This window comes from Hydra vulgaris, chromosome 12 (genome assembly GCF_038396675.1).
Source record: "Hydra vulgaris chromosome 12, alternate assembly HydraT2T_AEP".
Lineage (NCBI taxonomy): Eukaryota > Metazoa > Cnidaria > Hydrozoa > Anthoathecata > Hydridae > Hydra > Hydra vulgaris.
This window is the reverse complement of record NC_088931.1, coordinates 4,609,958-4,627,500: the sequence shown is the minus strand read 5'-3', so window position 1 is coordinate 4,627,500 and position 17,543 is coordinate 4,609,958. Positions and strand designations below refer to the sequence as shown.

At 30.0% G+C, this 17,543-nt stretch overlaps 1 protein-coding gene across 3 annotated transcripts in view; it reads right to left on the bottom strand.

Moving 5' to 3' along the window:
- LOC100199050 (transcription initiation factor TFIID subunit 3) overlaps positions 1 to 17,030 on the bottom strand; it is a 103,666-nt gene extending 86,636 nt beyond the window's left edge. Inside the window, exon 1 of one of the 3 annotated variants that reach the window (XM_065811286.1) lies at positions 16,561 to 17,030. In XM_065811286.1, coding sequence (XP_065667358.1) covers positions 16,561 to 16,735 — 175 coding nt within the window. In that variant the 5' untranslated portion in view covers positions 16,736 to 17,030. Of the gene's footprint in view, positions 1 to 16,556 lie in introns of all 3 variants that reach the window. The other 2 variants (XM_065811288.1, XM_065811287.1) reach the window with 2 other exon arrangements.
- Between the last annotated feature and the right edge of the window lie 513 nt (positions 17,031 to 17,543).

The window sequence follows — 17,543 nt, the reverse complement described above, 5'->3', positions numbered from 1 at the left end:
TTTATTTTTGATAACAAAGGTTATCAAGGGTTATCTAAACTCCTTCTAAATATTATTTCAAAAAATTATTAATAGAGTTAATACCCATAGAAATTTTTTATTTATCTATAAAAAAATAAACTCTTTATAAGATGTCGCTTTAAGTTTGTATCAATTAATGTTTTTTAATGTCACCTTTTTCATAAAATCAATTGTTATATCAGAACAAAAAAAAAAAATTTAAATATCAAAAGTGACTAATATAAAATAAAATTTAATATATATTCTTTTTTAGTTAATAAACTTTTGTTTTGTTTTTTATTTTATTTTTAAAAAAATTTGGTTATTATTTTTGTTGTTTGTTATGAGAAATTGTCTAAATAAATATTCTTGCAAAATTATAAAAAAATAGTTTGTATGCACACCTATTCAAAAACGGTCTTAACCTCAATTTTGAGGACCAAAAAAACGACCAATGAGGCATTAATCTGCTAGGTCTCAGGTATCACCAGATGTAAAAATTAAAATCTAATCTCTATAGCCAAAGGAGAAAAACACATTTAAAGTTTTATAGCACTTTGCGCTACTGACCGCACTTGGAACCCCGTTGTAAATCTATTTTGCTTTTTTTCACTTTTGGGTTATGGAGTTTTTAAAAAATATCAAAAACTCTTTGCATATATGTGTTGGCTATAACCTGACAAAAAATCAGCTCTTTAACACTTATAGTTTGTGTACAGGGACCTAAAGTATAAGGTATGGCATTAAAAGCTTCTTTAAAAAGAGACAATGGATGCTTTACATTTTTATTCTAGCCTAATTATCGACTATGGAAGTTTCATAATTTAATAGAATGAAGCCTTGGTATGTATCTTTCAGGCAAAAAAATAGAAGTAAGATATCTTTTATCTGTGCAAAGATATAGTTCTTAAAGTAGGAATCTCGCCTTTGAAAAAATGGCCAAAATATAGCAGCTTTTTGCAGTTTTTATGCTTTTTAAAGATTCAAAGTTACATCAAATAACTAATTTAGTAACAATATCATGTGACTAGTGGATACGGGATTCTATGGTTGTTAGACTTCACATTTGTGTGTACTTTGTCTAAAAAAAGAGTGCTTTTTTGTCCAAGTTTGTATAAAATATGGGGCAGAAAACACATAGTTGAAGGCATTTTTTATAATTGTTCTGAATTTAAAACACATAAAAACCTCTTTATATATTAGTTATTAAACCCATGGGTTTGTTTTGATGTTTTTGTTTAAAATGATTGACCAAATATTGGAAATACACACAATAATAACAACTTATTTTATGTTAAATAAGAAATAAATCTTTACTGAAATGGTTTTTAACAAGACATCAAATAAAAAAAAATCCCATTTAACCTTATTCTCCCATTGAAAAAACACATACATACAGACATGAAATGATTTACTTTTAAAAAAAATTACTTTATGGTGGTGTTATGATGTTATTACTTTCTCTTCAAATTGCTGTTGAGATTTTTTTATTTATAGTACTTGCAAAATAATATCTATACTTCTGATTAATTTTTTGTAAGCTTATGATATTTTATGAAACTATAAATAAACTAATATAGTTTATAATATAAACAAAAATTTCAGACAAGAATATTTATTATCAACAAATGTTGCATTATTGCATTTTTATATATATATATATTAAAAACAACTATCTGAGCGTTTTTCAACCTCTGTTTTATTACATAAAATCATATATAAATACAAAGTTATAAATCCCATGACAATTATAAAACTACAATAGTCATTAAAATAATAATCATAAATGAATACGTGACTTTCATCACATTTATCTTTTGGTATATCAAGACCATCGTTAAATAAGTCATTAATATTCTGAGAGTCTGGAATACGGCGACGCAAGTGTGAAATATGTCTTGGGAATACCCTATTTGCGGTTTCGACGTCAAACGACCAGGTATTTTGCTTCCGTATGATACCTGGTATCCACGACGGAAGGTCACATTTTGTTTCTTGAGTTGGTTTTACCCAAACATTGCCACCTTTCTTGAATATGTCTACTTCATATTTTTCATCTTTCTTATGTGTATCGACTAAATCGAATAAACAACATTGGTTTTTGCTTAAATTGCTGCGATGAACTTTTACTATAGTTTGATGATGTTGTCTCATTGTATAGTAAAACTGCTAGAGCAATTGAACAACGTGAGCGGACAACTGTTCTTATAATTGTTCTGTGTATGCATTCAACGATACCATTGCCTTAAACTCTATGAGCCGCTCAATACTCTAAATCAACATACCATTCCTCAGCAAACCTTGTTAGCGTGTATGAACGAAATTCATTGTCCATTAGAAGGCAAACTGGCGGTCCAAATAAGGAGAATATTTCTTCCAGCTTTCCAATAATTTCGGACACTGTTTTGGTTACCAGTTTATGCCACACCATATACTGTGATGGGCCGCAGTCAATCATTGATAAGTATAGTTCTGTACCTACATGCATTACATTGAGGGCAACCCGATTCCAATTCTGCTTTACACTCAGCTGACCCTGCTTCGATTTTACGGAATAAGGATCGATGGAGTTGCACTGTTTACAACTTGCAAGTTCTGCTGAAACCTTCTTAAGTGATACATTCTGGTTGTTTCGTAAACAAAGTTGCAATGTTCGAGTGACACCAAAATGACCAATTGAGTGAATTTTCCATATGTCTTTCTGTTCAATTAATCCGGTTGCATACACTGTTCTGCACCATTTTTGAGGGATTCGTGAAAGTCGATCGGCCAAATATAATTCAGATAAAATCCATTGTAGAATAATCTTAATATCTTTTGCTATTCCCTTTATCGTATTCAGCCGCCTTTGTACTAACAATTGAGAAATTCCCCAAGTCTTTACGCGATATTCTTCTTTTAAAACTGCCTTTAACCATCCCACGGTGCTCTTGTTATTGCTGTATACTGTGAGTTCTTTTATATCCCATTTACTGGCCGAATTTTGGCCCTCAAAGTATCGAATCTTGTTCACTTATATTAATATGGTGTGTATCACTGGTCAGTCATAGCCATGCTGCATCTTCAATAACTACTCCTCCAATTAGATGAACTACACCAAGTCCTATGGATGATGCATCACAGTAAAGTTCAGCTTTACCATTCACTGGTACCAGCCTTTTCCCATCAACCGAGTCCTCTTTTTCCAAATAGTGAAGCAACTCATTCATTTTTTCTTTGCAATCTTTAGAAACATAATCATTCCATGGAATATTTCCAGCTAATTGTTTGATGTATGAAGCTTGTAAACGCAAAATTCCTGCCACCGGGTAATGTCCAATAAGTTTATCTAAATTGCTAAAAAGCTGTGATCGTGTGAATGCATTTGAAGATTCGAATCGTACTACATTGTCCCGCTTCCATATCATACCATAGTTCCCCATTTTTATTTTGCTTGACTCTCAATCCTAAAACATGTCCTTTTTCTAGGTCTTCTTAGGTTTACACTGCAACCCAAATTTATCAAGATGCTTCACTACATTTTAAGCTGTTTCTACACTTTCATCGACAAATATATCATCAATGTAATTATCATATGCTTTCTTCACGGTAGAATTCATATTGAGCACGTGACAAAGAATTGTAGTCATTATTGTTGGAGTCGCGTTGATGCCAAAACATATTCTGGTGAAACAATACCGTTACCCATTTATAATCACAGTTTGATATGGCCACAGTTTTTTGTCAATGTGAATTTGAAGGAAGGCTTTCTTAAGATCAAGAATTTTTGCGTTTTTAATTTTCCTTCAACAACGCAGTTTCTCTTGACAAACATCGGCATTTGTTCTGTGACAATTTACAAATTCATTGAGAGCTCGGAAGTCTCCCACTGGGTGTATCTTTCTACCTTTATTTTCTTGCACAACACACATGAGCGGTATCAATACTTTAGGTGGTCCCAATGCTTGCTCGTTATACGGCACAAGAATGCCAGAATTGATCCATTCATTTATTTCTTTTTGGTAACTACATTCATGCTCTTCGCTCATCTTGTATTCGCCGATCATATTATTAATTGCGGGCTCTTTATTCCAGTTCCACAATGCTGTCCACTTTTTTCATCAAACTTTGCCGTAAAGTCTTTGTTTATTTCGTTCTTTTTGTTTATTTCGCTCTCTTCCTTTATTTCGTTCTTTTCGTTTATTTTGTTCTCTTTACTTCTTATATTATTTGCACCACATTTTGCCGTGTCACATGCTAATATTCGGACAGTATGGTTTTTTTTACCATAGATTATGGCTCCTCCGAATTTTTCAATAGCATCCATTCCAAAAATCAAATCAAACCCAAATGGTTTGTCTTTTACAATTAACAAATTAACCATCCGATATATTCCATCAATTTCTAATTTGATCACCATTTCACCTAGTACTTGCACAGTTCCTCCCAAAGTTTTGATGAATTTTTGACTTTTTGAAACAAGTCGATGTGTAGATTCAGCATGAACCACTGTAATTGAGCATCCATAATCAATTAATGCTGTTCGAAACATTCCGTTTATTTTAACTTTTAATGATGGCAACGCCATTTCCCGGAGAATACTGGATGCCATCATTTCCAAATTCTCCCTTTTTCTTTTAAACCTTGCAATCGTTTGATGCAGTCTTTGGCTCGATGATTGTGTGAACTGTTCTTGCATTTTGTGACTTTCATCACGTTTGTCTACATGACTTTTACCACGTATACGTTATAATTTTAATTCACCAACTTTAATAGAACAACAAATATTATATCAAGTATTTCTAGAATGAAATTCAAGAAATCACTGTTTAACTGTATAAAAAAATGAATTATTCAAAAAACCGAGTTCAAAGATGTTTGCTGTTATAGTTACATTTCAGTAACTGGCCTCCATAACCAGGGTGATCAGGGTTTCTTTTGTACCTAGCCCATTGAGCACTGAAGATTGAATGCAAGACTTCTGTTGATTGCTCACTAAAAATGCCCAATGCTGTACTCTTTAGAGCAATAAATTCAGGAACATGGTAGAACACTGCATAGGATTTTGGGGTGACTGAAACTGGGAGTTGAAGATATGAGTTCTTAAAGTCTTTGATATGTTGAACATATGCAGTAGATTTTTTTTGTTATTTAATGTCTTTCAAAAACAGGAGCTAACAACACTCTTAAAATGTTGAAATGCTTTCACAAAACCAAGCATATAGTCTGCCTTTTCTTTTTCAACTATTCTTTGCAAAACATCCATATTCTTCAAAAGCTTATTACAATCATTCCCAACAAACTCTCCACCATGATATGGTTGTATTTTCAATTTGAGAAGTAACGGCCAATCTTTGCTTTTAGGCCATATCTTTAGCATCGATTTGTGAAGATGATTTACAATTCCAAGAAGAAGATAAAGTTCCATTGGGGGAATAAACTCAATAACTTGTTTGACATCTTCTTGGTCAAACAATGGGTTATGAACAACATTATGAAAATCCTTTGCGCACATTTTTCCATTCTCTTTCTGAATGAATGCTTTGTATTGCATCCTAATGGAACTGAAGTTTCTCGGAGTTCCCTGTTCTTTGAGGTCACTAGATTTAGCATCACACCAACAACAAGGGTGTTTGCTTGAGTGAGACTGAATGCCACAGATGATATTGGCTAACTTTATGTCACATCAATAAAGAAAGGCACATCAATTTTCACAAATAAACTTAAAATCTTATTTGACATTTTCATAAGTTTCTGAAATATTTTCAGCAACAGCAACAAGTAGCTGATGCTTGGCACTTGTTTCTCTCCCATGTTCTACAGCCAGTAAGCTTTTGTTATTTGAGGCGGAACTTGTTTTGACATTTTGACATCTACCATTAGAGATTTTTTTTTTTTTTTGTTTTTTCACCTCCCCAAGGCCCAGAAGGCCACTACAGATGAGGAGGCTACTTAATTGAGGTTATAACCCTCTCTTAACTCTATAACTCCGAAACACAAACCTTGACGAACAAGGCCGCTGCGCGGAGAAACAAGTTGATAAACAAGAGATAACACTCAAGCTGAAGTTGAGGAAAGATCCTCCACCATCAATACCTAGTTTGATGAGAGGCGGTGAGGTGATTGTTCTAACTTTGAGGATTGAATTATAAAAATCCCCTAAACTCTTGCAGTGAACAACCTTCGCTAAATAATCAGTTTTATTGATGGCCTTGTAAGTGAGATTTTGTAGTCTTGTTTAATGTTACAGCCAGTTCTTGCATCTTTTTATTTGAAAGACCAGTATTGATTTGAACTTGAATCATGTCCAAAGTAGTTAGAGAAGTTCTTGATATACACTGAGCTCTGGAGGGACCTAGAGTAATAGTTAAAGCTTTACCACTTTTCTGCTCAACCTAATTGTGCCCTGTGGAGAAGATCAAATCTTGATCGGTTGAAAAAGTGAGCTTTGTAGAATGCTCTTTTAGTTGGCCAACCTGGCAAATTAAACAATTACAAGAATCAAATCCTCTGTCATACTTTTGTACCATTGCTCTGCAGGAATTGCATATGCCTAATGTAACTCTATCAACCTTAAAATCAATGGAATTTCCAGAAAAAATACCTAATTCTTTCCTTGATGAAATCAGAAATATGCCTGTCACATTTTGAAAAACAAAAGAAGCATACAGATTGTCGACAATCTTGATTTTTATTTATATGGAATTTTTCTTTTATATGACATTTATTAAAACTGATATTTGAAAAATAACTTCAGTACAAGCTTGTGTTTTAAAAAATCTTTTTAGTTGTTTAGGCTGTTGACTGCTTTTGAATGCAATTACTTTGATGTTGTGTTGATGTTGAATGCAATTACTTTGATTTTGTGGCTTTTCCTGGAAAATAAGAAACATTTGTTTTCACACTTTTAAATAGAAAAAAATACTTGGTCAAAGCAATAAAAGATTTTGGGAGATTAACTTCAATACAAGAAAAAAAGCACAACAAGGTTATACATACTTGATTTATATAAAAAAAACTTGATTTTAACATTAATTTTGAAATTATTTTATAAATTACCAATTAATTTTGAATTTACAATATGAAAAAAAGTTTTTATTATACCCAATATTTGGTCAATCATTGTAAACAAAAATAACAAAGCAAACCTGTGGGTTTAACAACTAAAATAAGTTTTAAAGTGTTTTAAATTCAGAGCAATTAGAAAAAATGCCTCTAACTATGCATCTGCTGTCTCTTTTTAAAGAAGCTATTAGTGCCATACCCTATACTTTAGGCCCCAGTATACAAACCACAAGTGTTAAAGAGCTGATTTTTTGTCAGGTTATAGCCAACACATATATGCAAAGAGTTTTTGTATGTATGTATATATATGTATATATATATGTATGTATATATATGTTTATATATATATATATATATATATATATATATATATATATATATATATATATATATATATATATATATATATATATATCAGGGCTTCTGATGAAGCGGGCGCAATAGCGCCGCACTCATGAAACACACCCGTAAACGTTATTTTTAAACCTTTTAGGCGCAATAAACAATGCTCACTCAGCTTATAATGAGAGTATAAAATCACGCTCATTCAAAAGTTTGGGACAGAAAAATAAGCTTTATATTTTTTTTAAAAACCATATAAAATAAGCTTTTATATGGTTTTTTTATAAAGTATTTGCAATTAAATTTTTTAGGTAATGATAAAACTTGTTGATTTAACAGTAAAACTTCGTCTTCCTTATACTTATATGCTTATACGAAGTACTTACATAAAATATAAGCATTGTGTCACTCGCTTACTGTACGTTTTTGTTTTGTCAGCATTTTTTCGTTTTGCACTAACATAATGAATGAAAAGTTTGAAGTCATTACAGCTAATTTCAATAATGGAATGTTAACTATTTTAACCAAGTGCGCGTGGAAACACAATGTGAATATAAAAATGTGCAAACGAAATGGAAATAGAAAATTAGGAAATAACTATAACTAAAATAAATTTTTATAATGGAGATTTTTTCTAATTTATTTTTGTATATAGTATAGGTTTATTACTAACTAGTATTTATCTTAAAGTAATTAAAAACGTTTTTGCTGTTTAAAATGTCCGCAATCAAGGATATTCCAAAAGGAAACAAAGTAATGTTGTCAACATTTATGAAATGGAAAGTTGAAGAGGTAATAGGCTTTAGAACTGAAATTACCAACGGAATTACATACGTTATTGAAATATACTGCAAAGTTTGTGCAAGAAATAGGGAAGCGGTATTACAAAGTTGTAAAGGCTTGATACAACAAGGTGCTTTACGGTTTATCGATGGGACAAACTTTGTGACAAACCACACAATTCAAAGACATTTAGAAAAAGCATCTCACCTCACTGCAATAAGATGTGAGAGCGAGAAACCCTCGAATAATATGTAACCTCAACCGATGAAATAAAGACAAAATCCTCTAAGGTAATAATAGTTTATTATCTTTGAAATATAGAATTTTTATTCTTAATTACCAAATTCTTAAATTTGAACTGGACTAAAGTGTTGTTTGTTAAAAAAACGCTAAAAAAACTTAACTAAGATAAAGTTTAAAAAATGTGAACTTGAAAAAAATGTAAATGAAAGAGAAAAAAATTAAAAACTTAACATAAAAAAACTTAAATAAAATAATCTTTTTTTGAGCAATGTTACAGCATTCTTTTTTTCTACAGAATTCTTTTTATAATAACGCAGTTAAAACTTATGTTTTTAACAAACAAGGCTTACATAAAGTAACGTTAGTTAAAATTTGTCAACCTTTTTTTGTTATTGTTTTTTCATTTTCTATTCAGTTTCTATTCTTTTCAGTTTCACACTAAAGCAAATCGATGTTTATATTATACAAAATATATAATAGAAAACGATTTAATTGATATAAATTGATCAGTAAAAATGTGAACTTTTATAAATATAGATATAAATATATATAAATTACATATAATGTAAAATAATAACCAAAATAATTGTTGTTAAATTGTCTTTTGCTATTATTTACTTAAGATAGGTACCAAATAAAGTAAACGTTTGAGAAAAAAATGTATTTTTGTAACTGCGATATTCTTTTGTTTCTTAGATACAAACGTCAATTTTATCTTCTTTAAAAGTTTCAACAGATGATGCGTATATACGACTTGTAAACTGTGGGTATGAAATGGCCCTTCAACCAACTATACCGCACAAAAACTTTGCTGTTATTGTAAGTATCGATATGTTTACTATTTCAAACTTAGTTTAACAACATAATAACTAACAATAATTGCTTCACATACTTCCAACTTGGTAGTTTTTACTAATCTATTGTATATTTAGCTTTAGATCAACAAGTACATATATAATACATTAGATACATAAATGTTTAGGTAAAAAGCTGTAAGACCAAATGGTGTTAAAATGATTAAACATAACGAAAATGGCGCTAGTGGACGCGAATTTGTAAAATGTATTGCGATGGCTGTGCATGAAAAATGTGTCAATATCCTGAAATTCTTCTAAAGTCTGTGCGATGGTAGCCAAGCTCAAAAAACCAAGAAAGAAAAAGAGTTAGTTTTGGCAAGAATCGATCGAGGCAGTCCTCTTTTATATATGGTTCTTAATCTACTTGATATGGAAAGGTTTGGCGGAGTAGATGCAGACTCCATTGTCAAGAGAATCAATAACATTTTTGAAATTGGGGAATTTAAACAAAATTTTATTAAAAGTTATATCAATTATTTTAACGATTTCCAGATCAAACTCAAGCGTGGACTGAATGTTTGGCACAGTTACTAGCAAATTATCAGAACAACACTTATCCATGAGCCACGATACGCTAAATGATAGCATTATGATATTAGGAAACCAAGAAATCTGGTCAAAAGAAATAATCCTCATGAAAAAGCAAGCAAAAGATATTTATTTAAATAAGAGACAATTACTTCAGGTTAATAATGACCCAGATGACTATACGACAACAGCATCATTAACTCCAAATCAAGTTCTCGTGACGACGATGAAATAGATAGTGCTGATGAAGATATGACTGAAGAATTAGCAGCATTCAGTTTCGAAAATGAAAAAGAGGAAAGACTGCTGACAACAGTTGAGGAGAAAATCTGTTATTTAACTTACAACTAATAGCTTTGAAGAAGAATTTCAAATTATTCTCATGTTATAATATACTAATTTTTTGACGATGAAAAAAAGCGTTATTTAAATAAGAAATTATAAAAAAATATATTTAATATTCATTAACTAATTTACAAAAAAAATTAATTATTACAAAAATATCAAGAAATATAAAAACTGTTAATCATAAATATTAAGTTAACAGCGTTTTAAATACATATCAAAACAACGAAAGCAAAAAATTTTAGCCACAAAAATATTCTTCAATACTATTATGAGAACTTATTAAGCACTTGCGTTTTTGTTTGGTTGCATTTTTTTTTTACCATAAATAGTTTCAAAAAATAGCGATCTGGCGAAAATAAAAAACAAGAAGTTGGAAAGTACAAAAAAAGACATTGTTGAAGTAGTATAAATGCGCTGTTGTAGATACTACTTCAAACATTGACGAATGAAAGTTGTATAACAAATAGAGAGCTTTTTATAAACAGTCTTCTGCAATTTTCAAATTTCAAGATTGCTCTCGCGGCCCTGACCCTGAGCACACATAATTGCGCTCAATGACAACATATAATTTTACGAGCGTGATATGACACACTTGGCAATTTTCTTCATCACAAGCCCTGATATATATCAGGGCTTGTGATGAAGAAAATTGCCAAGCGTGTAAATGCTACATTTTCACTTTAAATATTGCCTGCAAATTATTACTGCTAACTATATTATATCATTTAAAGACACAGTTCTTCTGTATTTTTTTAAAACCTTTTAAAAACATTTTGTTTGTCATTAAACCCTAAACTGTAAAATTTATTTTATTATATTTTTTAAAGATAAATATTTTACTATTTTATGCTTTAGTACGCATTGCATACATTGTAATCAAATTTATTATGTAAATAAATATCTCTTAAACTTAATATAAAAAGATTTGTTAAATAAAAAGCTCTTAAACTGATATAAAATAATATATTTATTATGTTATAATAGGGAAAAATTTCCTATATTGAAACACATAAGGAATGAATTTTTTCAACAAGAAAAATTTAACTTTGACAGACTTTTAGGTCAATGTAGAAGCCATACTATGTTTTTATCCTCATTTGATATTCATTACTGCAATTTTATTGGAGTAGAAATCAGATATATGAATGCACCATTTTATTCTAATAAAAGCAATTTGTTTCTCAAAATGGAGCTTTTATATAAAAAAATACATTCAAACCAACAAAAATCAATAGAAAAATTGTCTTTCCTCAACAGCAAGAATAAAAGCAAATTATCATAAGAAAAAATCTTTTTTTATTATTTCTAATTCACTCTCAAAAAAGGCTGTAAGTAATCACTGTTAAATTGGGAGTTACCAGAAAACAAAGAATAGAGTTAAAGAGCAAGGAAACGGAGGACAGAAGATTTGTTGCAATTTTGTGAATGGATGTGTGCATGTATGTGCCACATGTGCATAGATTACCATGTGTCACATGTACATGCACGTGCCATGTTAAGCATAGATGGTGTTCCTGTTAATGCTGTTAAAAAGGGTCTAGAACAGCCCCTGGCTTATCACACTGAATGGCACGGTTCTAACATTACTTACCCTACTGGCACTAAAGCCTCTAATTTTTGTATTTTCCAATCTCTTACTTAGAGTCAAGTTTGTGATTCGCTTTCTTCTTGACCCTAACTTGTGTTCAGTTTCAGCTTATTCTAACTTAGGTGGTTTCAACCATGTGATGCTCTCCATCTTGTATCTTGTACTTTTTCTTTCACCCTAAAGCTGACTGGGATTCTTTTTATGATTTTCTTTATGACAGTCTTTGGGCTGATATCTTTTCTCTCTCCGCTGATAAATGCGCTTTCTACGTAACCTTCTGGATTCAGGCAGGTATAGAACTTTTTATTTCTGCTCACCAGTTTCAAGTCAAGCCTTATTCTATTCAACGTTTTCACCTTTTTGTGCAGCTGCTATATCTAATTGTTATCATTTTTTTGATCTTTTTCAAAATAACAACTCTTTTGAGAACAAATGCTTATTTATTATTGCAAAAAATCAATGTAAAAAGGTGTACTGTCTGAAGCTAAGCGTCATTATTCCCAGTTTACCGAATCTCGTATCTTATCTCAGAAGTTAGGCTCTAGAGACTAATATAGAAAAATATTCAACAGGGTCATTAACAAAGGTAAGTTTAACAATCCATCTCTCATTCATGGGAATGATCTTATTACCTCTCTGAAAGGCAAAACAAGGCAAAACTATTTGCAAAGACCTTTTCTTCTAATTCAACTTTTAAATGTTTTGGTTATACTCTTCCTGTCATTCCAGTTAAGCAGGTTAACCCATTGTTAGACATTCTAATCATTCCAGCTACTGTTGCTAAAGTCATGTTTAAATTAAACTCTTCTTCGGCTTGTGGTTCAGACAACATTCCTGTCATAGTCTTACAAAACTGTTCTCCAGAACTCTCTTTAATTCTCTCTAAACTATTTAATAAGTGCTTGACTGAGTCTTGTTTTTCTGCCTGCTAGAAAATGACATCTGTTGTTCCAATTCTCAAAAATTCTGGAGAACATTTTGATCTCTCTAACTATCATCCAATCAGTCCTTTATCTGTTAAAAGCAAGATTTTCAAGTCTTTGAATAATAAATTTTTAACATACCATCTTAAGTCAAATAAGTTACTGTCAGACAATTAATATGGTTTCCAATCTTCTCATTCTGTGACTGACTAGCTAACTGCTGTGACAGAAAGATTCAATCATGCATTAGATGCCATGCCAGTCTTCTCCATAAGCTTGTTTCATATGGTGTATCTGGGAAAGTTTTTGGGATCATAAACTTTCTAACTGCTTTATTAAAGTCATCCTCGAAGGCCAACTCTCTTCTTCATTTCAAGTAACTTCTGGGGCACCTCAAGGTTCTATCAATGGGCCTGTTTTGTTTCTTTACTACATTAATGATATGACAACCTTACATCGAAAGATGCTCTATTTGCTGATGACTCAATTTTATGCTCTTGTCTTGACAAAAAGTCTTCTGTTTTCGATCACTTAGAACAGGCAGCCGATCTTGAATCTGATCTTATTTCTGTAACAACTTGGGGCTTGTAGTGGCTTGTAAATTTCAACTCCAACAAAACTCAGTTATTTAATGAAAACAACTATTGCAATACTGTCAACATTCCTATTCCTCTTTTAGACAAGGTCCAAAAACACAATGTAAACATGTTGGATCTGCATTATCTGCCAAGCTTGAGGTTCTTGCCAAATTTTGAAAGGTCGCATCTTTTTTTCCTTTTTTCAAATACTATCATGGTCACTGCTCAAAGGAGAGTTAAATTTTAAACAGAGAAGACTGACTAAAGGTATGATGTATACATATAAAATGAAATAAAAACTATTATTATTACCTTTTTTAAATAAAGTATTTATCTTTTAATAAAAATAAGTTATTTTTTAAATAAAAAACACCACCATCTGCAACTGATCTCAATTTTGCTCTGACCCCTTTCATAAGCAACTGTAAAAAATTTAAATTGATTTCTTGTAGTTTTAATTTAATTTGATCAATCAAAACTTGCTCTGTTGAAGCATGCCAATGTAAACCTTCTGTGCCAAATGTCCCCAAAAGTTTTCAATTTGGTCGTGCTTGAGGCACATTGGTTGTGCTTGAGGCACATTTGGGAGATTTAATTTTTTATCAACGTAATAGATATATTAGTCCATCTAATTTAGAGAATCTTTAGAATAATGAGAACTTGCTAAATCTGGCCAAAATAAATAGTTAGTCTCCATGGTACTTGTGAATGAATGGAAGAAGTTGTTTTTCTTAACAGTTTTTCTATATATTTTTTATATATTTTATTATATAAAATAATATATATTTTATATAAAAAATTTAAAAAATTAACAACATAATTTATTTTTAATAATTCTTTACATTGAATGCATATTGGAACAGTACTTCGGAACAGAAGAAGTATAAAACAGAAAATAACAACTATTAATCATTTTAATATAAATCATATAAGCTTATACTTTTACAATTTTTTTAAACGATTTCCATATTTCTCTAATAACTTTAAAGAACTTTGGCAACATTTTAAATAATTAAAACTTAAATAATTTTTATAATAAATGAATTTAAATGTCAAATGATAGCGATCTTTTAAAAAGATATTTTTTAAGAGAAGTTTAAATGTTTTATTCAATAGAGATTTTTTTTATTTTTACAAACACTTTCATGTTTTTTTGTATTTTTAAAGAATATATATTTTATTATTAAACAAATTATATTACAAATTTATTATGTAAATTTTAAACATATTCATTGTGTCCATTACATAAGCTTTTCTCAGCTTGCACAATAATATTCATGTCTTGAAAAAATAATTTACTCTTTTCAAGTCATAAATTATTGTTTGTATTACTTTGTATACTTACGTATACAAAGTAACACAAATATTTAAATATTTCTTCAAAGAGGGTAGGGGTTGTAATATATTATTTCTTGCCCCCTAACTTACATGTTAAAATGTTTTCTTTCATAAATAAATTTCAATTCTCTCTGAGCTTGTATTTATTTTCATAACTGAAATAATGAATGCACAACAAAGTTCATTTAGAAATAATTTGCAACTAATAAGAATCCCAAATACTTTTAAATATTATTACTTTAAAACTTAGTTCTTCTAAAACAAAAATGTTTTTACCTTATTCTATTTATTATTGTTTGAAATCTATGTCATTTGCAGGATAGTTATTCATAACTATATTTAAAATTAGAAGCTCCAACTTAATATCACTGTAAGGATAATAAGTAATATTTGTGAGAATAATATTCCGAAATATTTACTAGCATGAAAATAGTTAATAGTATTTGCCTCATTAATATACAAATATAATTTGATATATGAAAGATATGTTTACATAATTTATTTATATATTTATAATACTTATTATAATTACAGGACTTTTTTTAACTTAAGGGTAATTCCATGTCAAATGACCCAGAATTTTTAATAAATGTCACCATTTATCTCAGATTTTGCTCAGAATTTTTGAAGATGATATTTTAAAATTTATCTTTACTTTGATAAAAATGCAAAAAAAAAAAAAGGGGTATAATCCCAGTGCCCCAGGCCATGGACCCTTTGTTCATCTGCCTTTGAAACAATTCTAACACATGTTAATCAAGACTACACAAATGCTGAAGGTTTTAGAGCTCCAGTTTGTTTGAAAGGTGGTGAAAAATGTATCACAAGATTCAGCTATAAAAAAGTGGAGCACTTGCCCCAGTTAGGCCCTGGAAAAAAAATTTGAAATGTTTCAGAACTCCAGCTAATCTGGAAGATAGTTAAAAATCAATCACAATATTCTGCTACAAAATATTGGGGACACGAAACCTATAAATAAATGTTGCAATTTTGAGAGGTCAAAAGGGGCCTAGCCAATTCTACTAAAAGTAAAATAGTCGTATTTCAGGATCATCTTGGAGCCAGAGGCTAAAATTTTCAAGGAATTTTTATCTTACTAAATACCATCAACTGTATAAAAGTCAGAAAAATCTGAGATGTATGGTGAAATGACCTGGGTCAATTGCCATGACATATTTTAGATAACCCTTAACTTATTTTAGATAAAAAATCAAAATAAAGACATTTTAAAATAATCTTTAATGTTATGTCAAAGACAAAGCAATTTATTAAATAGAGTGTTATACTATATTAGTTGTTTTAAAAATAGAGTATTAAGACACAAATAGACTTTTTATAAATTTGCTATGAAGCTACAGTTAAGCAGGATAAAATAATTTTATTTTTTTGCTTGTCGCGCTCTTATCTGTGTAAAATTTTTAAACATAAGGAATATTTATTAGCTTCAGTACATACATCTACTATTTTATAGCCTGCTGCTGCAAGGGAGTGTGCTGCTACATCAACTGAGGGATTGGCATGGGGCAGCTATCTTTTTTTTTATTATTATTTAAATAAATATTTCATGTTTAAAAAGTCTTCACTGACAAGATTGAAACAAGCAAAAATATAACATTATTTTAGGCCAATTAACTGTAGCTTCACTGACAATTTTTGACCAAGTCTAAATTTTTGAAAAACAACTAACATAGTTATACATAGTACCAATTAGGTCTTTGTATGCATATGAGTAAAAGTTTAAATTTTTTTTATGAGTTGAACCTACGTTAATTACCCATAAATTTTAGATTTATTTGTTACCTTATAAATGAACATAAATGTATATTGCATATTAATGATAATTACTTTTTAACTTTTTTCAGAAAATACCCACACAAAAAAAAAGATTTATTTTGAACATGTTTATTTTTAAGAGAACAGGTTTATTTTTGAAAACCGTTAAAAACTAGTATACCTATTACTATAAAAATTGAAACACACAAACCTACAGTTTTGACAATACTTGACAGCAGTTTGAGTCAGAAACAATAAATATCTTTCCAAAACATCAGTCAATACATCGTGAGATGACTGGTGGATTGAATGCCACCCTAAAGAATGACATATTTGTGCAGTCGCTAAGCTTAGAGAAGCTCTTGAAAAAGTTTCTTTTTTTTTTATCATGTTTAAACAATTCTTGAAACTACAGCAATAAGGACAGCAGACAAATACTTTAATGCATTCATGCTCTATCGACAGTTGGAAAGAATTCTCGATGTTAATTTTTGATTTACTTCCATGTAGGATCCCATTAATTATCTATATTTTGTTTGTTTTTTATTGATAATATTTCATTTTTCATTGAGATCGTAATAATTTGCAATTACTTATTTTACTTCGTTTAAGTTGTTGTCGGAATCAGAATCTTCCGAAAACACAAATATCCAACTGACAAGAGAAAATACAGTCCGATGAACACTTTGTTTCGAACGTAGCGCTTGTTTCAAACAAAAAGATCATAATTTATGACACCTGAAAATGAAAATAAAATGGGCTCACATGAAATAAATAAAAAATTTGAATATTTTTTTTAAAGAAAAAGATTTATCCGTTTTGATATGTGAGTAAATATATACAATTCAGTTAAAAAGGTTTAGTTTTTAAGGAAACTTTAACCTATTTGAAAAAATTATGTTATTTTATTCTGCAATCACAATTTTTTATTTTTTTTTAAACATCATCACTTCCAACATGATTGCAAGCAAGCACTATTAAAATTGGAAGTTACTGGAAGAGAAAAGATGAGTTTATAGGGCAAGATTGACAGACGACCTAAAATATTGCAAATTATATGAATCAGGAAAACAAGAAGTAGAGAACGAATTCCAAAAAACTGATGTTGGAGGCAAAGAACTAGACGAATAAAAATTTTTGGAGCACTTTGGAACAGTCACAGTAAAAGATAAGACTTAACTGAATGACAATTAACACG